The sequence below is a fragment of the Hipposideros armiger genome, unplaced genomic scaffold, assembly GCF_001890085.2.
Source record: "Hipposideros armiger isolate ML-2016 unplaced genomic scaffold, ASM189008v1 scaffold_205, whole genome shotgun sequence".
Taxonomy (NCBI): domain Eukaryota; kingdom Metazoa; phylum Chordata; class Mammalia; order Chiroptera; family Hipposideridae; genus Hipposideros; species Hipposideros armiger.
In genome coordinates, this window is record NW_017731555.1 from 2,385,496 (window position 1) to 2,405,895 (window position 20,400).

Genomic DNA, 20,400 nt, shown 5'->3' on the forward strand with positions numbered 1-20,400 from the left:
TTCCCAGACTCCTAGACAAGTCAGGATAGAACTTGAATGGCTTTATTACATGATAACTTGATGGATCCCTTGAGATAAATGTTAATGAGGACTTTAAAGTGTCTAAAACTCAAAGATTAAGGCTCTCAGTGCAATATGGCATAGAGACTAAGCATATGGGCTTTGGACTTAGATAGACCTGAACTGAGGTCATGAGCAGTGTGACTTTGGGTATTTTCCTCAGCATGAGCCTCAGTTTCTTTATCTGTAAAATGGGCATCATAATAGAATTTTTGTTTGCATTAAATAAGTTAATATATATACAGTATTTAAAACAGGATCTGGCTCAGAGTTAGTGTTCAGTAATGCTACATATTATTATTGTTATTTTTGTTCATGTTTCTCATGCTAAATATTTTCTATCATAATTATTATTCAGTCACCTGAGTTATTTCTGTTTCCCCTGGAGTCAGTTTTTCTTCTTATTTTCCTTTATTTTTCCTCTTTTATAGTACTGGTTGTCTCAGACATTTCTGGTAATCATATTGTTTATATTTAAGAATGAAGAATTATGCTGACTGTTTTAGTAGCTGGCATGGATTTTCTGTGCTGTTGTAAAGTAGATTTTTCTCCGATGAGACACTTTCCTGAATAGGAAGACTCAACAGGAACCTCGAGTACTTGGAGAGATAAGCTGACTGACCAGCAGGCTTGCAGTAGGATGCAGTTAGCGTGTACATACGTATTTTCATGGTTGACTCAGCCAATACAGTAGAATTAGTGCTATCATGCCTTAGACGTTTTCTTTCTCTTTTGAGGAAGTTAATCCATAATGGCTAATGAAAAAATGTGAGAGATATTGCTGGATGTGACAAAAAAAAAAAAAAAGTACCCAGGAAGAGTAGCCACCTGGATATTTAAATGGAAGTTTTGCTACAACTTGAGAGGTCAGTTTTCAAGAAGGTGAAGATCAGGAAAAAAGTTAGGAACTTGTAGAAGTCCTTTGATATTATGAAGGGCATTAAAAATATCACTGCAGCCTGAGGATTTGTCAAAAATAGCAGAGGAAAAATAAAAACTATCCCCTAAGCTTAATATGTATTGGGGGTTTTAAGAGAAAGGAAGAGTGATACCATTGTGTATTTTGGGAATTTATCCCCACATGGAAAGGTGATGACTTGGTTAGGCTCCTATGTCCATGAACGCATCTCCATGCTGAAAGTGTGCTAAGGCACAGCAGAACTGGGGGAGGCTTTGAAGTGTCAGCCTTTTCTTCTTTCTTTCCTCACTAGTCTCTGAAACAAAAAGAGGAGAGAGATTTACTTTCCCTGATATGAATTGTGTCCCCACCCTTAGGAGGCAGAAGATGCTGTAGCCAGTTTTGGTTTTAAATAAGACCATTTTTCTTATTTTCTATCATGATAATTTTTGGTATTTTTTTTTGTTACTTATACTATCCATCTAAAGAGAATGACTCTGGTAAGAGGAGGGTGTTCTGTTTGCTCAGAACAAATGCTATCTTTATTTTATTTTATTTATTTATTTTATTAGTTTCAGGTGTACAAAACAATGCAATAGTTACCCTTTTCACCCCTCACAAAGTAACAACCCCCTTCCCCCATCTACTGCCCCCCCACCCCCGATATCATACATATCTATTACAATTCCATTGACTCTGTTCCCACACTATATTCCACATCCCATGACTATATATGTATTAAATTATAGTTGACATATAATATTATTGAATGGCAGCTTCAGACAAATACTATCTTCATTGTCAGGCAGAGTGGAGATTTGCAAGTTTGGAGCTAGAGCTATGAGAAAATTAAGTTGATTTGCATAAAAAAAGAAAACATAACTTAGGGGCCCCAAAGATGATCTGCAAACTAGAGGAGGTGGGGAGAATTGGGAGTAGAAAGAGGAGACCATATGATTGCCAGCAAAGAAGACAGATTTGGAACACAAGATATGTCGAATGAGGATTTTTTTAAAAAGAAATACTGTGGGGTTCTGTAAAGAAAGTCCCTTTTCCATCTTTTCTACAAAATATTAATATTCAGTAAATCTACACAGTTTAATAATGCTTTGATTTTTAGTGGAGTCAATTTTTAATGAAATAAGGCATAGAGAATAATATGAAAACAACCACTCAGCTTAAGAGATAAAGTGTCTCATATACAATGGAAACCCCTTCCTGAATATGAGTGGATTCTTTATGATGAAGGCAGAGAAATGTTATATCTTATAAAAATAAAGGTTTCCCATGACATATATATGGGACAATTACGAAGGGGCACACACACATACACTTCGATTTTAAAGACAAAACTTTAGACAAAGTACCCTCAAATCTCTTGCCTAAACTTCGCTTACAATATTTTGGCAAAATTAATCTGATGCTTTGCTTCCCCAACTTTTTTTCTGTTACTTTTAGTTTATGGCATCAAAAGCCTGAATAATCAATGCTCTTGGGGACAAAAAGAGATGCAGACAGTGTCATCTCATAGTTAACAACATATGCTTTGGAATTAGAAATACCCAGTTTGGAACCCTAACTCTGCCATAATCTAAGCATAGGACCTTGAGCAAGATAATTTCTCTAGTTGTTTCTCAGTTGTTTCATCAGTAAATAGTGAAACTATTCATCTCTTAGGTATTTAGAATAAATACTGTGTTTATGAGTCTGGCGCATAGTAGGTGTTCAATAAATGATACGTGAACTAGAAGTTCAATAAATGGTAGGTGAACTGACAGGTGAAAAGCGTTGATGATCGAACCAGTATATCCCAGAAAATTCTCTTCCAAAGTCAACATTCAGAAAACTTTGTATTTAAAACTCTGTATTCCTTAATGTCCTTGATTTTCTTCTAATTTTAAATAGAGGTATAGAATTGCCTCTTTTTACCCCTAGCAGTCATCTTCTCTTGGTGCTCAAAAGATTTCCATGCCCTGTGTTGCAACTCTATTCAGTTGCTCCAAAGATCTTTTTTTCCTAATGCATAAGTGAACTCTGCACATTAAACATAAAATACAACAGTATAGCTCACTTATTCCCATAATCCCCCCACCTGCAACTGTTTCAGTGTTGACTTAATGTTATTCATTTGCTTGTGTTGTTATTGAAAAAGAATTCTTAATTAAAATGGCCCAGCGTCACCTGGCTCACATAGAGTGCCACAGGCAATAATCCCTAATTTAATGTACACTTTGGCTCATACCTTCAATTTAATTTCTGAAACCAGAAATATAAATGGATTTTATAATGGCCGGTGAGCCTCAGGTGAGAGAAGATTAGAATTAGTAATGAAGAGCTACTTTCTTAGGAGAAATCTCATAACAGTGCATAATTATTGTTTCTAGGCTATATGGACAGAACATGTAAATGAACACCCAAGTTAAGTGAAAATCTAACTTCTAATGTGATCTTTGTGTGCATGTATGACTTGTGTTACACTTTGGTTTAGTTTCTGATCTACTCTTTCATATATGAACGTTTTATCTGTTGGTTAGAAGCACGAGTCTTTTGTTCTATTTTCACCTCTCCCCACTTCATTCAGTGATTTGAAATGGTTTCTTATTTCACTGTAAATAGCTTTTAAGCTGGGTCTATATAAGATAATGACATTCTGTTTCAATTACTGCAGCGAAAACTTTGCAAAACCAGTGTAAGCTTGTGGTACAAGGGACGAGGGTAAAAGATAGGGCTCTTGAGCTGCTCCTTCATCTCAAGTCAATTTAAATAACTCAAAATCCCCATCTAAGTTTCTTTCCTTTTCTATCCTTTCATAATTGGTTTGGCTGGAGACTGTCAGGCATCCTTGAATGTTCTAAAGTACTCTTTACTGTGGCCTCTCATAGCAGAAAGGCAGGCATTAATATTTCTTGATCGCTGAGCACTCGGTGTGCTTGCCACTTTATATACCTTAACTCCTTGAATCCTCATACAGCCTTTGGGAGAAAGGTGCTGTAATTCCATCAGCAGATTTGGAAATGGAAGCTAAGACGTGAGATACATTGGCCAGTGTTCACAGCTGAGGGTTACCGCACACAGTGGTGCAGCCTGGGTACAACCTTGTACACACACAAGGAAGCCTGGTTGAGGAGGAGCTCTCCAGTGGGACAGTGCCAGCTGGAGAGAAGGGTTGCCTTTTCTCCTAATACACGTGAAGGTGCTGTATAGATGAGGTGGCTCTAATAGCGTCATGCCCAGATCTGTCTGATTTTAAAACCCATTATCTTTCTGCCATTCCATGTTCTTTTCTCAAGAGCTCCTAGGCTCACCCTGGAGAAGCATTCTAAACACCCAGCAGTACCAGGTTCCCCATACAAGAGCAGTGTACCTTCCTGCCACTCACATTTTGTGTTACTGTCACTGTAGTAGACTGCAAAAATGACAGCAATTTTCCTTTCCTTGTATCCACAATTTTAGCCATGTGACTTTGAAGTGCTGTGCGTCAGAGATAGAGTTATTTCTCTACCCTTTGAATCTTGGCCGTCCTCTTGACCCACTTTGGCCAGCAGAGTGCTGCAGAAGTGATGGCACGCCTGTTCGGAGCCTAGGCCTCAAGAGATCTTGCTTATCCGCTTGCTGTCTGGGATCCCTTCTCAGCCCACACGTAGATAAGCCCAAACTAGCCTGCTGGAGGATGAGAGACAACGTGGAGCAGAGATGCACCATTCCATCTGAGGCCAACCCATACCAGCTGACTGCAGATGCATGACTGAGCCCAACCCCAGTCCACCAAGCCTGGCCCAGATTGGCTGCACTGTCCAGTTGACCCATAGATTCATCATTGTTGTCTATGGCACTCATTTGGGGGGTGGTTTGTTATACAGCATGATGGTTAATTTTCTGTGTCAACTTGGAGGGTGGTTTTAGATGAGAGTAACATTTAAATTGATGAACTTTGAGTAAGCAGACTGCCCTCCACAATTGGGTGGGCCTCATCTAACCAGTTGAAGACCTGAATAGAACAAAAAGACCGGCCTCCTCAAGCAGGAGGAGATTCTCCGGTAGACTGATTTGGATTTCATCTGCACCAGCAGCTCTCCTGTGTCTCCCACCTGCTGGCCCACACTGCAGGTTTTGGGCTTTGCAGCCTCCATAATCATGTGAGCCAATTCCTCATAGTAAATCTCCTTCAGTATTTATACACATTCTATTGGTGCTGTTTCTCTGGAGAAGCCTGTGTAATGCACACAATCACTGCTACTTGCTGATACGGTTTATCTTTCCACAGAACCACTTATTTCTTCCTCCTTCTCAAGCTGCTGCACCTTGGCTGGTGCAGAACCTATCCACCCCCAGAGCTGCCGTGTTTCCTCGCCTTGAGCCCTTCACCCTACTGGGGAGACTGAACCGTTAGAGTCTATCCCTTTGCCCTAAACTGTCCCAGCTCCTTCTGGAACCACCAGTTAGCTCTCCTTCATTCCTGCCCGGTCCTTGTGTTATTACTCTACAGCTCTTTTTTTTTTTTTTTTAGCTGAGCCATCCTGCCACCTGTTGGCAGCTCAGCGGCAGCTCAGCTCGGGCCGGGCAGCGAACCGCTGTTGCTCAGAGCTCAAACTCTTGAGCGAGCTCTTAACCAACTGAGCCACTCGGCCGGCCCTACTCTACAGCTCTTGCCACCTGTCTCTGGCTAAGTGGATGAAGACTTCATGAGGGTCTTCCAATTCACTTTTATTCTCAGGTGCTGCAAAAATCTGTTTTTGAAGAAATTTATGCCACCTTTTCTCCAATTATTCTCTTGTGTTGGTCCTCCTATTGTAGAATTTCTCACTTTTGGACTCTCTCTGATAGGAGGAGTCTGAACTCTCCCTGCAGGTACTGAGGGAGGAAACAATTGTAGGGTTGGCAGCTCTCACATGCCCTGGCCCTAGTCTCTCTCTTTTTCCCAAGTCTGGGGGTGCTCCCGTGTCAGCACCCACGAGCTCACAGTGTCTTGTGCTCACTTTCTTTTATAGCAAGGCCTTTGCCCCGATGTTTCCAAATTTAAATTGCCCAAGAACAAAGATCCTGGCTTCCTGTTGCATCATCCTTGATCTTCCCTAGCTGCCAGACTAGCACATGCAAAGGAGCCAAAGCAAGGCAGGCGCTTTCCTATTCCCACGCCCTTATTCTCTGGAGGTTAGTAACGTTTCCTCCAGCCTTCCCATCCTTAAGTGTCAGGCCACAAGCAATACATTAACCAACAGAGCAGCAAGGACAGGCCAAGGTTCTGGGGCTGTGACTGCCTCGTGAGCCGTCACGGCTTAAAAGAGGGCACAGTGGTAAAGTGGCTTCCTGCTCCACGCTCCATCCACACACTGAGCCCTGGGTCCGTCAGCCACTGCTTTTCTCCAGCAGCCATCCAATACACTGGCACCCTCAGTCTCCAAGAAGATGACATAGGTAAGCAGGGGCCATCTCAAATGTCGCCCATGAAATGGAGCAGCGACTGGGGAAGACAGTGTGGCAGTTCCTCAAAAACCTAGCATAACCGTACAATTCAGCAATTCCCCTTCTAGGTACATATCCAGAGAATGGAAAGCTGGGACACGAACAGGTCATTGTACATCCACGTTCACAGCAGCATTATTCACAACAGCAAAGGGGGCAACACACCAAACGGTGGATAAATGGATAAACAAAATGTGGCATATGCCTGAAAGGCAATCTTTTTCAGTCTTAAAAAAGGAAGCGAATTCTAATATGTGATACCACATGGATAAACCTTGAAAACATTATTCTAAGGGAAACAGTGAGTCAAATATTGTATGATTCCATTTATATGAGGTAACCTCTAAATTTATAGAAAGTAGAATTGTGTTGTCAGGGGCTGGGTGTAGGGAGAAGTGGGGAGTTATTGTGCAATGGGGTAGTTTCAGTCTGGGAAGATGAAACGGTTGTGGAGACGGATAGTGGTTGCATAACAATATGAATGTACTTCATGCCCTACTCAAGAAGGTTTAAAATGGTGAATTTTATGTTATATATATTTTACCACCACAAAAAATTAAAAAGTGGCTCAGTGTGGACCAAGTCAGGAGGAAGGATGGTGTTTGACACTGTGGGGGCTCTGGGCCTACCACTTTTAATGTTTTAACTTAATATGCTTTTTGATGTTTGCTATTATCCACAAGTCCCTTTTCCCGAACTTTAAGCCTGCATAATAAAGTAATTAGGGGTGACACCACCTGTCATCTGCTGTGTGGTATCATAAGCAATGGCCTTCCTAGGAATGCAATGTACAGCATAGGGAGCAGTCAGTAATGTCATAGTAAGTATACAGTGACAGATAGTTACTAGACTTATTGTAGTGACCACTTTGTAAGGCATGTAAATGTTGAATCGCTAGATTGCACACCTGAAACTAATATAGTATTTTATATCAACTATAATTAAAAATAAATTTTAAAAAATGCACCATTAAACCCTCCCCCCCAAACAATAAAACAACAATAACAACAAACAAAAATAAAGCAATGATCTTGGCCTCCAAGAGTTCCCCTTAGAAACGCAGCCCTCTGCCTCAAGCACCTCAGCGGCTTCCCACTGCTCTTGGGTAAAAGGCGAAGCTCCTTATAAAGGCCTGCTGCAGGCCTCCCATGCTCTGAGCCAGTCTTACATTCCCAGCGCATTTTGGAGTACTCTCACCCCATTCTCTCTTCTTGGTCACAGTGAGCTCTCCATCCTTCACACCATCAAGGTTATTTCCTGCTTAGAACATATTCTTCTCCTCTCTCTGCTGAGTTAGCAGTGTAATCCTGCAGAGCTCAGGGCAGCAACTGTAATGTCCACAGGAAACATTTCCTCACCTCAGATCAAGTTAAATCCTCTTATTACATGTTCTTGCGACACCATATATTTCTTGGCAATATTTTTATGTTTATTTGTTTGATTATTTGATGAACCTTTTGTCTTTCCCACTCAGTGTTATGCTCCAGGAGAACAGGGACCCTCTAGTTTTTCTCACCATTGATTCCTGAACTCATAAAGGGCCTGGCACTCAGTAAGCTCCTCAACCATGATTTGCTAGTGAATGAATGAACGGATAGAAAGATAACAAACAATAATCATTACAGTTTCTTCTCCGGAGATTCTGTGACTGGCTCATCTAACACCACGCTCTTCTCCATGTAGGACAAATAGAGAAAATTAAGATTATTCTGAAGTAAGAGATGTAATACATTTTAGATTGACAGTAAAAAAAGAGCTATTCAAGCTCGGGGTTCATTTTTACCACACTGCATATTCTATGGTGATTAAAAAAATATTATAAGCACAATTTGAAACCAGAATGACACATCTTTTAATTTTCTCATACTGTGAGTCATTGATCTGCATTCATATTTTAGAGGAAATGCCATTGAATTCAGAAGAAACCTATTTAGCCTGCATGGTATTCAAAATTGCTGGAAAAGCTTAGCTCCTGTTCACTGTTACCAATGGCCTTGCTAAGCACGTATGTTCCACACTTAAATGTATAATTTTCTATATGTGCTTTTGGTAAAAATATGCTTTCTTCTTTTTTACGTCTTCCAGCAAACCTCATTATCCTTCTTGTGACCCTGTAGGCATCTCATTTTCTTTCGGCTTGTTTGCAAGTTTGAAAATATTAACTGCAGCTCCTGCTTCAGGAAGGGTTGCCTGGCTACTACTCGCCATTTTTAGAGTGTGAATTCTTTTCCTTCACCATCTTTACCTTGGATAATAGAGTCTAATCATTTTCAAAAAAGCCAGACATAATTAAAAATCTCTTATCTTTATTAAGTACAGCAATAGTTATTCTCAGTTGGAAGACCAAGGGGAATATTCATGGGGGAATATGTATTAATTTTGAATACGTGGAAACTAAATTAAAATGAGGTCATATGATGTCAAGTCACATGGGACTGGGGAAAAGGAGCTGTCAGGCAATAGGATACCAGCTTTTAAGTAAGGTAGAAGTAGAGTAAAACAAGAGCAAGGATGCCCAAGAGATAAGCTTGCGGCTTCATTTGTCATTTTAAAAAATGATCTAGAAAAGGGAAAATGTACAAGTAAAAACCTTACAGCTCGTGTTGAGGTCTATGGGAGAGGGAAAAGCTGAACAACAATGACTTCAAGAAAATTTACCCAGTGACTTTCTTTTTCCTCTAGTAAATTCCAAGCATTGTGCTTTCCTCGAGTATGAAGCATAATACTGTATGAAATAAAACCCTTGCTCCAGAGGACCTCACACTATTATGTGATTGACACAAAAAAGCATCTGCCTGCTTTAGCATTTCTCAACGTGGGCTTGACTGTGGGATGTTAGAAAGGTTTAGAGCAGGACCTCTCAATACGTGAATGAATACTAGGAATCATTTCTAAGAATGGGGTATATTACACAGTAGTTCCCAAATTTATTTGAAGACACCATCTTGGTATGTTCTTTGCTTTGCAGTTGTATGTCTGTTTTTGGAGGAAATAGAGTGTGAACTTGTGAGACTAGTATAGCTTGGATCATACTCTGGATAATGTATACATTATAAAGATATCCGGAATTTAAGGACTTTTGGAAATCTCTTCATCAAAAATTTACGAGGTGCTTAAATCACTGAGAAGTGGTACGAGGCACAATACCTGGCAGCTCTAAAATCCAGGGCCCCTTCAAAGCAGCAATATTCCTAATAGCCAAAAAGTGGAAACAACCCAAGAATCCATCAACTGATAAACGGGCAAACATCATATAGTATAGTCATATAATGGAATACTATTCAGCCATAAAAGTAATGAAGTACTGGCTATAACATGTATGGAGTTTGAAAACATCATGCTAAGTGAAAAAAAATCAGACACAAAAGATCACATACTATATGATTCCACTTTTACAAAATGTCCAAAATAGGTAAATTCACAGAGACAGAGAGCAGGTTAGTAGTTTTCAGGGTTTGAGAGGAGAAGAGAATAAGAAGTGACTGCTAATGGGGACAGGGTTTCTTTTAAGGGATGAGAAGAACATTCTGGAATTAGAATGTGATGATGATTGTACAACCTGTGGGTATACTAAAACCCACTGAATTGTACACTTTAAAAGGATGACTTTTATAGTATATAAATATAATTTTATTTCAATTTGAAAAAAATCCAGGACCCCTCCATACCAAATAGTTATCCCTTCCATATTATAGGAATTGAGAGCACAACCATTTCTTGTCAACAATTATATTTAATGAAGATAACTAGCTGTTATTTATAGGAGATATACATACATACAATTCCTACACATTAAATGTAGCCTAATTGTGAAAACAGGAAAAAATGTACTCCAAAATTACATACTAAATAAAATAAATAAAAAGTAATTATTTGGCACAATATCTATTATGTAGCAAATAAATAACTATATCGTTGATTGAATGAACTATTTACAATCTATTTGAAAGTGCAAAACAATTGCTGAAAATTAAGATATTTGTAATAACATTTAAGTCCAGAAAATATGATTTTTAATCAGTAACAATAATTAGCCAATAGTAAAGGTTTTTAATGCCCAGGAAAATATTTTAATTTTGAAAAATGTTTTGTGCATATTGTGCTCTTCTGAAATGCAATTTTTTTATCTCAACGCTGGCAATTTTAAGAACCTTGGAGTTTCTTAGTGGAATTCTTATGTATGTAATCCTGATTTGTAAGTTTAAAAAAGTTACGTTGTAAACATAAATATTATTCTATATATCATTCAGAAATCACATACTCTTCCTCCCTAAATTACATAAATAGTTATAATGTTTTATAGCAGTAGGGTCAGGTTCAATCCCTTCAGAGGTCAGACCGTGAAGATGGAAGAATACAACCTATAGTTTGGATTTACACAAATTCCTCAACACCTTCCCCAAACCTCATGCTCCAAATCAAGATGTGGAATTAAAAATTACGAAACTATATGACCACTGATGTATCCAAATAAAACCCATTTGTAGCACGTCTCACCCTGTTAACATTCTTAGAAAAAATGTCAGGGGCTTGATATTTCTCCTGATAATGGTATTTCCACCGAACTCTTCATTGTGGGTCTTATTTTATGTTTCAGCAAAGATGGCACAATTGGAAATGAAATCAGGTGACTACAAACTGGGGGTTCCTAAGCTAGAGAGTGCAAGCTTTATGCAAATCAAATCATTTCTTCTCTTGTCAGGAAGCTGGTAAGCTGAATGCAGCCCTGAAGTATCTCAGGGTGTATCTTTGCTTATTTTGTAGAATTCTCTAGTGATCATACAGTCAGTAGTAGCATAAACGCCATTTTTGAAAGACTGTGGACTGGAGGCAAATGATTGTTCTGGGCACTTTAAATGTCTATGGTCGACGAGGCTCTAATCTGTGTGACATCTGTGATAAAGTTCTCTGGTTGTCAATCACATTTAATTGCCGTACATAACTCCGGACATCCTGATGGTTCTTATTAGCTTGAGCTGCGTCAAGATCTGTTGGAAAAGAGCAGAATTGGCACTGTGTAATATATGCATGTAAGATACAGCTTTAGTTTCTCCAACTATTTATTACATTTATCATAGATTCCTGGGTTCCATCAAGGCCTTTCATCAACATCCATATTCGTTTAAATGTTTCCACTTGGATGGTCCATCTCCTCCCTTCCACCCTTTTCTTTCTTGGAATCACTTTTTTTTTTAGCTGAGCCATCCTGCCACCTGTTGGCAGCTCAGCGGCAACTCAGCTCGGGCCAGGAATTGAACCACTGTTGCTCAGAGCTCGCACTCTTGAGCGAGCTCTTAACCAACTGAGCCACTTGGCTGGCCCAGAATCACCTATTTTTATAATTTTCCTTTGCATTGCATGTTGTGGAAAACAAAATGGCACCAAAAAAAAAGTGAAAGCATCACGTGATAGTCCCTGGTTATACATTAAAATTGTTTCCCCTTACCACTGCACCTGTATCTCACACTCTGATTTCTGCCCCCTCTGACCCAGAGGAGGACTAATGGCAAAAGACAGTTGTCATTAGCTCTAAACAAAAAGCACTTAAAACCTGGGCTGAACTGAAGCAAGCAAGTAAGTCTAATAAGTCTGACTCCTTTTGTTACTTTCATATAATATACAGCATACTGCATGGATTGTGTGTTCTTAGAGACTGTCCATATTCAGAAAAAAACCACACAACTCATGGGCTGAAGACCTTTCTGCTAGACCTTTCATTCTCTGATGCTATGTGCTCTGAAATCCTAGTTACTATTCTACTCTCATGCACTCTCCCAAGCATGTGAGCAATGGAGCTCTCTAAATTGACTTAGGTCCCTAAAACCAGGCTGAAAGAAGAATCAAACGCTCCTATGCAAGGAATATACACAAATGAGGAAGGCCAGTTGGACAGTGGTGAACTGGAAAGGCAGGTCCCTTCAGAGGTGACCTTTTCTGCATGCTGCTGCCACGTGGGCATCAGCAGCCCCAGGGCCAGATCTCCCTATTTCTCTAGAGAAATCTGAATTTCTTCCCTGGGAATTTAAATGGTGACATTATTTTAAAATAAAAGATTAAAAGATGCTTGGCTGGAAGGAGAACTGACTCTGGGTGGTGAACACACAATGTGATATATAGATGATGTATTACAGAATTGTACACCTGAAACCTATGTAACTTTACTAACTATTGTCACCCCAATAAACTGTAATGAAAAATAATGCTTGGATTAGACCCAACACCTCCGTTGTGGTCCTTGGGTCACCTCTGCTCCGTGGATCACTGGTGTGGGGCTCTTGTCTAGCAGGACACAGGGAGTGACTGAGCCAGAGTCTGGACTCTGGGCCAGTGTCCTTTACCCCACAGCACAGTGTCTTCTGCAGTCCATATGTGCTTCTCAGGTCCACACCCCACTCCCAAAGACAATTAGAATGCCATCTGCCTAGGGGGTGAAGGGGATCATTGCAGGTCTGAACACAGAACAGCAGAGAGAGGATACAAAGGCCCCTACTTGCTGTAAGAAGAAACTCATCAGTATAATTATCACATATAAATAATACCACAGGGTTTCATTTCCTCGCTTCTCACTGGCAGTCTACTCCACATATACAATATACTGTAATTACATTGTACATATTCCCGCAATGTTTACAAATCTATTCCTATAGCTTTATCTATAGATTGTTGACTTCAGAGCTGAGCAGCTGTTGTTTACCAGCAGTTACTGATAACTTCAACAAATGCAGTAGAGTTTTATATACACACACATATATATATATAATTCTCCCCCAGAGCTCTAGGACAAGATGTATGCGAAGGTAGATTTCCTTCCAAAGAGGAGTACGGAACAAAACATATTCTATCATGGTTCTTAGACCTCATCGAGAACCTTCTCAAGGCTGCGAATCCCAACAGGCACACAAAATTTGGCGCTTAATTTCAGGAATCTTCTGGACCCCCCAAAGGGCCACAGATTTTAGATTATAAAACCTTATATTGCAGACTGGCACCACTTACATAGTCTCATATTCTCTTACATAACTTTATGACCATGTCTTTATATATATAGCAAATTACTAGATGAAGAGATATGAGACACTTTAATTCTGGCAGAATCCACATAGGAATGTGCAAGACTATTCTCACTCTGGAAGGACGAGAAGGCACAATCATCTGAATCAAAATTTTTAAAGGTCTGCTTGCTCCCCAAGTCAAGATTATTTTTCCAAGACTTTTTTCCACTGTTCATTTAAGAAAATGAACATTTAGCAGTCCTGACATGCCATGTTAGCAAACCCTTGCTTTGGGCCAGCAAAGATAGCCCTGATTAATAAAACGAGAACTTTTTAGTCTCTTAGCAATAGGTTTATTGGAGGGGATGGTACTAGTAGCCACACAGTCATGTTTATGTCAAATTATCGTGTTTACTTAATGAACCAAACTTTACAGGGGCCACCTTCTCAAGCCCAGCTTGAGGGAGCCAAAGCCCAGCTTGGAGCCTAAGCCCCACCTCCACCTAAAATCCCCGCCCAGAGCAGACAGCAGCACTGGTCTGGCACGCTGATCTAGTGCTATGATGCAACTTAACTCCCAACAGTTTAAAATTGCTATTTATTAGTAGTAATAGTTTTAGATTAAAGCATGGCAGTATACCAGTTATTGTGCTAAAAGTTAAAATGTAAGAAGAGCACCTTAAATTTACCTTGGAGTACTAGAAGTATAATATAAATCCCAGCTATGGGAACTTTTACAAATGTGCTGCACACATTAATGCATTCTTGCAACACTCCAGCAAATATTATCTTTCCCAGTTTATAAACGACAGAACTGAGTCATCAGGAGTTGATGTGAGTTTCTCAACATCATGCAGTGAGTCATAAAGAGAGTTGGTTTGAGGCAGGGTTTGTTGGCAATCATGCCTTAGTTGTCTCTGGCCACACTGGAAAGAGAAAATTCATTCTCTTTAAGTTCATTCATAAAATAATATTCCTATGGTTGGCTATTTTAAGGATTTCCTAGTTGTTAGACTCAAGGCCCTTATCCCATGGATTTCATGGTCCAAAGTGTCTTTGACACAAGCAAATATTGTCCAGACTTCTACAATGTCTCAGTAGCCTCATTAAAAAGGACTCAGTCACCAAGATCCGTACTGCATAATGCAGTGGTAGTTAACTTACTGAACGGTTGGCTTCTGCAGTATCTCACTGTTCTGGCAGTATTTGCAATCATGCGCTAAAAAGAAAAAAGAAAAGAGAAAGACTGAAATGCAAGTGAGCTTAGTGCATAATCCAAAAAGGAAAACAATTTTTTTTTTCGCCCGGCAATACCTGGTACCATGAAAAACAGCCTGTTCTGAGCTATTGACTATCTGGAGGCAACTGGTTGATGGATAACCTATTTAACTACTTCAAAGAGGCACCCATATATATGAGGCATTTTTCAGGTGAGGAATACTAAAGGTGTAACTCCAGTCTAAATTGTTTGCTTGTTCCTCAGGACATAAAAAGCAGTCTGCTGTTTCCGAGACTGTACCTTATTCCTTAGGACTGGATTTTGCTTTCCGGAGGTCACAGTGGATGTGTAAGAGAACTTGTAACGATCCTAGATTTGCAGAAGGGTTAGCTTGTCAAGCTCCTCACAGGAAATAAGACTCAGTAAAGAGGTATTAGATTCTATTGATGGAATAGTCACAGTCACAATGTTCTACCTACACATTTTTCTGTTAACTGTGTATTATTGACCTTTCTGATTGTCCAGAAAAAGCATGTGTTTTAATGTTCATCTTAATTATTTGATTCCCTCCCTCCCTCCTTTCTGATTATAACACGAACACATGCACATTTTTAAAAAATCAGAAAAATACAGAAAACGTTAAGAGCAAAGAAAGTCACTTAGAATATCACTTATCAGAGTAACTTTATTAATTTTTTTAACTTCACTAATATTTTGGTACATTTCTTTCTAAAATTTAAAACTAAATATATAACAGCATATTTTTCAAAAAATTCAAGTCATGAATTTTTGTTGTGATTTGAATTTTTTCACATGGCATTGTGACTTTTCATTTGCATTTTAAAACATTTTTTTTTTAATTGCGGACTTGGGGAAGGGGAACAGACAAGTTGCTGTCCTTTTGTTCTTCAGTCTAGTTGTGGAGGACGTCGCTTCACTGGCCCATGTTGGTATTATCATTGCACTCTTCCCGGGTGAGGCAGATTGGTCGCCGGCCATTGGACAACCGCTCACAGTGGCTCTTGGCAGCTCACGCTGGCTGCCAGCCACTCACAGTAGCTTTCGGCAGCCCACTGCAGCAGGGGCTGCAGCCTAAGCTGTTGCTGGCGACTCACGGCAGCCCAGCTCCAGGTCAAGCTGTTGTTCACCATCTTAGTTGTAGAGGGCAGTCTCACTGGCCCTCATGTGAGATCCGAACCGGGGCCCTGCTGGTCAGAGCTGGCATCCCAAGCCAGCTCTTAACCAACGCACCACTTGGCCGGCCCTAAAACATTTTTTTAAATGAGTAAGTATTCAATTGTATTGATGGATCATAATTAATTTAACTTTCGTTAATTTTGCCATTAAGTAATCTTCTTAATTTCTTTGTAAAGTTTCGGTTGCCATAAAGACTTACTAGGAAACATTTTGTACTTCACTTAACTTAGTTAAAAACAAAAGAAGAAAGGAGAAGAAAATGAAGCACAGAAACATGAGGAAAAAACATCAGTGAGATCTTCACACCATTTCTTAGCCAGAATGTACATTTCTTGCTCATTGCTATTTTAACAGTAGCTGGGACCACAGTCTCTGTTTAATATCTCAGGACACCTTTGCTGCTCAGACTCTAAAGGGGGTCCTGCAAAGATGGAGGATTAATTCTAACACTAGTAGAAAATTATTAAAGCTCCAGCCTGGAAAAGAGACTTTCTAATCTCTGAGTGGCTATATAAATCCAGTCTTTGCTCTCTTCTCTCATGGAAGCTTGGCTTCCCAAATCATAGGAAATGACTTTGAGAAAGCTTCCCAAATCATAGGAAATGACTTTGAGAAAGCTTAATACAATGTCAACTTATTTGGAAGGACAAAAATTTCTAGAAGAGTCAAAGCTTTAGAAATATATATACACATATGTGAACACTCATAATACCTCACCAAATACTCCGGCTTTGAGGACTGGCAAGCATTAAGTGACATGTGTCTACACTGGATAATTTCTCATACACAAAGAGGCAATCGGAAAAGATCGAACTTCACTTTCACAAAGGATCCTAAAAACCAGCACGTCTGTTGATCAGCATGAAAAATATATTATAAATACCTCCAAGAAACTGTGACATACAATGTATAATTAGCCTCTGATATATGGAGCCCTGAAATAAACAGTTACTATGATAATTTTCCTGCTAATTTACTTTAAGTTGTTTTTTCACTTCTCTAAAGGCTTTGCATCTGAAGGGCACAAGTATATTCCATGTAGAATTATTGTAATTCTTCAGATATTGAATGGAGTGTAATTACTGAAAACCCCAGGAAATGCTGCCAGTATGCCCCTCGGAAGAATAATAAAACAATTAGTAGGGGTCAGAAACCTCTTCCTATACCATTTTGTAGAGAGTAATTGTTCTGCTTTTTAGTTTTGAAAGCTAAAACATTTCATTCTGACTTTCGTTTTAGACTCCTCTTTACAGCTATACTCTGAGGCTTCATAATTTTTTAGCTCATTATGTAGTTTAAAATGTGAGAACAATTGTTTAAATCAGTAATTTCCAGCTCTGGAGTTCATTCTACCTTTCTAAATCTTTGATTAATTTTAACAATGGCTGTAATTTTGACATATCCTCTTAATTGTACTCAAAGATAACTTCAGTTTAACTTGGAAATCTAAATCTGGCTTTGCAACAAGGTCCACTCTTTTTCTTCGTGAGGTCTGCACCATATGTGGTAATATGGCAACTCTCAGAAACCATGTGTCAGCCCCACTAGCATGGCTGGTCATTGCAAAGTTACAGAATGCTTTTACAAGGCCAAAGAAGGGTTAGCTCCACCCTCTCTTGCACTTATTCACACATGCGGTGTTTAATAGGCTACCAACAATTACACCCAACTACAAGGTACTTTCCCTAGTTACTGAAAGAACTTCAGAAGGTCCTCTCTACAACTCTCTCCAGGGTACATAATGCCTTTTATAACTTGCCTACAACCAGAGGCTCCCCATTGTTTAAATGCAACCAGTAACAAGGAACTCATTACCTCCAAGGGCAGTCGCTTTTCTATTAGAAATTTCTTTATCATTTTGAGTCAAAGTCTTTCCCATTTGCTTTTGACCCATTGATTATAGCTCTGAGCTCTGGAGCTACAACAAACACATTTAGTTCCTTTTTAACAGGATAGCTCTTCAAATACTTGAAGACAACAGCCATGGGCATCTCTTCACCCCCAACTCTTTTCTGGTCAGCCTAAATATTGCCAATTTTTTCCCACCATTTTTCATAAGACAGTTTTGGGTCTCTCCTGGGCTGTCTCTAGCGTGGTGCCCCAGACTAAGCAAATCACAGGTGGCAGAAGAATTAGTATTTTCCTTGCTTGATCTAGCCCAGGGATCGGCAAACTGCGGCTCGTGAGCCACATGCGGCTCTTTGGGTACGTTCCGTCTCAAAAGTTTGCCGACCCCTGGAAGAGCCAATCCTGTCCCTCACAACAATTTAAAAATTATTCGAGAGCCATAAATATATTTTTACACAATCACCATTATGTGAATAATATCCTTTAAAAATTTTATAAATGAAACTATGATAGTTTTATTTTTATTTTCAATTTTACTTCAGAGCCTGCGGCTCGCAAGCCGCAGTTTGCTGACCCCTGGCGCTCTTCCGTCTCAAAAGTTTGCCAACCCCCGATCTAGACGATGCTACACTTCTCAGTCCACAGTTTTTAAAAGGTCACATGACTGACATCAGTTGAACTAATAGTGAGTTAAACCTCTCCTACTACTTCATGGAGCTGCTGTGTGGATGCAGCTTCCTTCTCTGTAGATGTGCAGTTTAATTTCTCGGGCCAAAGTAGATGATTTTGCATTTATCTCCATGAAAAGCCATCTAGTTAGAGTCTTTTATCCTTTTGCAGACGTACACCTCCCACATTATTCATTAGTGTTCTCAGTCAAGGTTGGCAGAAACTAAGGTTGAACAGGCATAGGCTTTATTACCCAACTGCCACAGCAGGGACAAAGCCAAAGATTATATACCCTACGCCTCATGGTCCTGTCGGAGCAGGTTAGCCTGCCTGGAGCAGGCCAGGCAACTTTCCTGTAATGCCAGTGGGAAAATACCTGATTAGTCCAAAGCAGAGCTTCTCATCTTTTTTTTTTTTCCACCCCAGCAAACCTGAAATTTATGACACACTCCCATTAGAAACTGGCTTATTAAAACAGCAATTTGGAATTCAGGGGCCAAGTACGAAGAACATGCTTCAGAAGGCGCCCTGAATCAGTAAAGGTGGACAGCGTGAACCCCCCTCTTCATGTCTGAATTGATTCTGATATACCCCCATGCCCTGTAGAGAATCACGACTTGAGGGTCTGCTCATCAGACTGTCCCTCAAGGATTCTAACCAAGAAAATAGTCCACAGTCAGAAGACCAGGGTTTCTCTGGGCGGTCCACATTTCAAATTTCACACAGCCACCACTGTTTCTCGGGACTAATTCTAAGTATAGGTTTTCAGAGCTTATTTGCCAAAATTAATATGTTCAAACAGTTTCTCACCCACAGAGTTGAGAAATGGGCCTGAGTGAAGGCTGATGAATTTCCCTCAGGATACAAACTCACGGAGGGAAGCTCAGAGATGAAAAATGAGGTAGCAAGTGAAAGACTGTAACTGCCCTCATGTATTTGTGTCTTTATTTAGCTGAAAATAGAGGACTCAGAAGCCGATGTCCTTCTTGGGGACTGAGTGGCAAAGTGACCAGAACAAAGTACCATCCAGAAGAAGGCGCAGCCAGCTGTCTGTACTCCAGCCTGGCACAGGCAAGAGAGCCTGAGGTTCCAATCCCAAACACAAATTTCCCTCAAGCTCTGATGCAAGTAATTCCCCTTAAATCCAATAAGGTGTCAGAGTTACGCCTTCACTCTTATCCAGACAAGCTGATAACCTACCAGGCCTCTGCAGCTGCCTCCAGCATTTCTGGCCAGTTCCGTGCTGACTCTTGTCCCCCATCCAAACTCTCCTGTAGCTATTCCGTCACTGAAGTGGGGCAGCAAACTTTTCTGTCTGTTTTTCCAGTTCAGACCAGCAGGCCCTCCAGGCAAGGCCACCTTGCACTGTTACACCTTCTCAACTTCCTACTCATAGACAGATGCCAGAAAAGCCCCCTCATTAGGCGGTGCTGCCTCCCTGCTGAGTCCCTTAGGGAGTGGCTCCCCACTTTAGCCTCTTTTAATTGTCTGTCCTCAACAGTTTTGTCTTTCCTTCTGTTGTCCCTGGAGATCTTTACCATCCTTATTGCTAATGTTGGCCAGATTCCCTTTCTTTTCCTATTTCTGCCCCTACTGATTTGACTCTGCCTCCCATCTGTATGCAGATCAAATGCAGAATTTCAGTCAATTATTCCTGGCTCAGCAGGTGAAACACCACATTTGCACTATTTGATTATTTCCCTCAGACCTCCATATATTTGGGATATACATTTTTTACCCCACAACAAGATCTAGAAATACAGTCTCTCACCTATAAAGATTGTGTCCAAACAGCCACCAAGTAGAAGTAAGGGCACAATAAGGACCAGAGATAAAAGATAAAAAGGCCCAGGAGTTGAACCAGCCTTCACTATATGAATCATCAAGGAAGAACCCTGCACTTTCTCCCCTGGCCATGGGTTTTTTTTGTTTTTTTTAAAGATTTTTTTTTTATTGGGAAATTGGGGGGATGGGAACAGTGCTGGGGAATTGGGGGAAGGGGAACAGACAAGTTGCTGTCCTTTTGTTCTTCAGTCTAGTTGTGGAGGACGTTG

General features: G+C 40.1%; 1 protein-coding gene across 9 annotated transcripts in view; it reads right to left on the reverse strand.

The window, feature by feature from the left end:
* Positions 1–10,029: 10,029 nt before the first annotated feature.
* RAPGEF4 (Rap guanine nucleotide exchange factor 4) overlaps positions 10,030–20,400 on the reverse strand; it is a 298,057-nt gene continuing 287,686 nt past the window's right edge. For 5 of the 9 annotated variants that reach the window (XM_019653708.1, XM_019653711.1, XM_019653714.1 and 2 more), the window contains 2 exons: positions 14,578–14,632; positions 10,030–11,409 (listed from right to left, as the gene is read on the reverse strand). In XM_019653708.1, coding sequence (XP_019509253.1) covers positions 11,282–11,409; positions 14,578–14,632 — 183 coding nt within the window. In that variant the 3' untranslated portion in view covers positions 10,030–11,281. The remainder of the gene's footprint in view (positions 11,410–14,577; positions 14,633–20,400) is intronic. The other 4 variants (XM_019653706.1, XM_019653709.1, XM_019653713.1 and 1 more) reach the window with 1 other exon arrangement.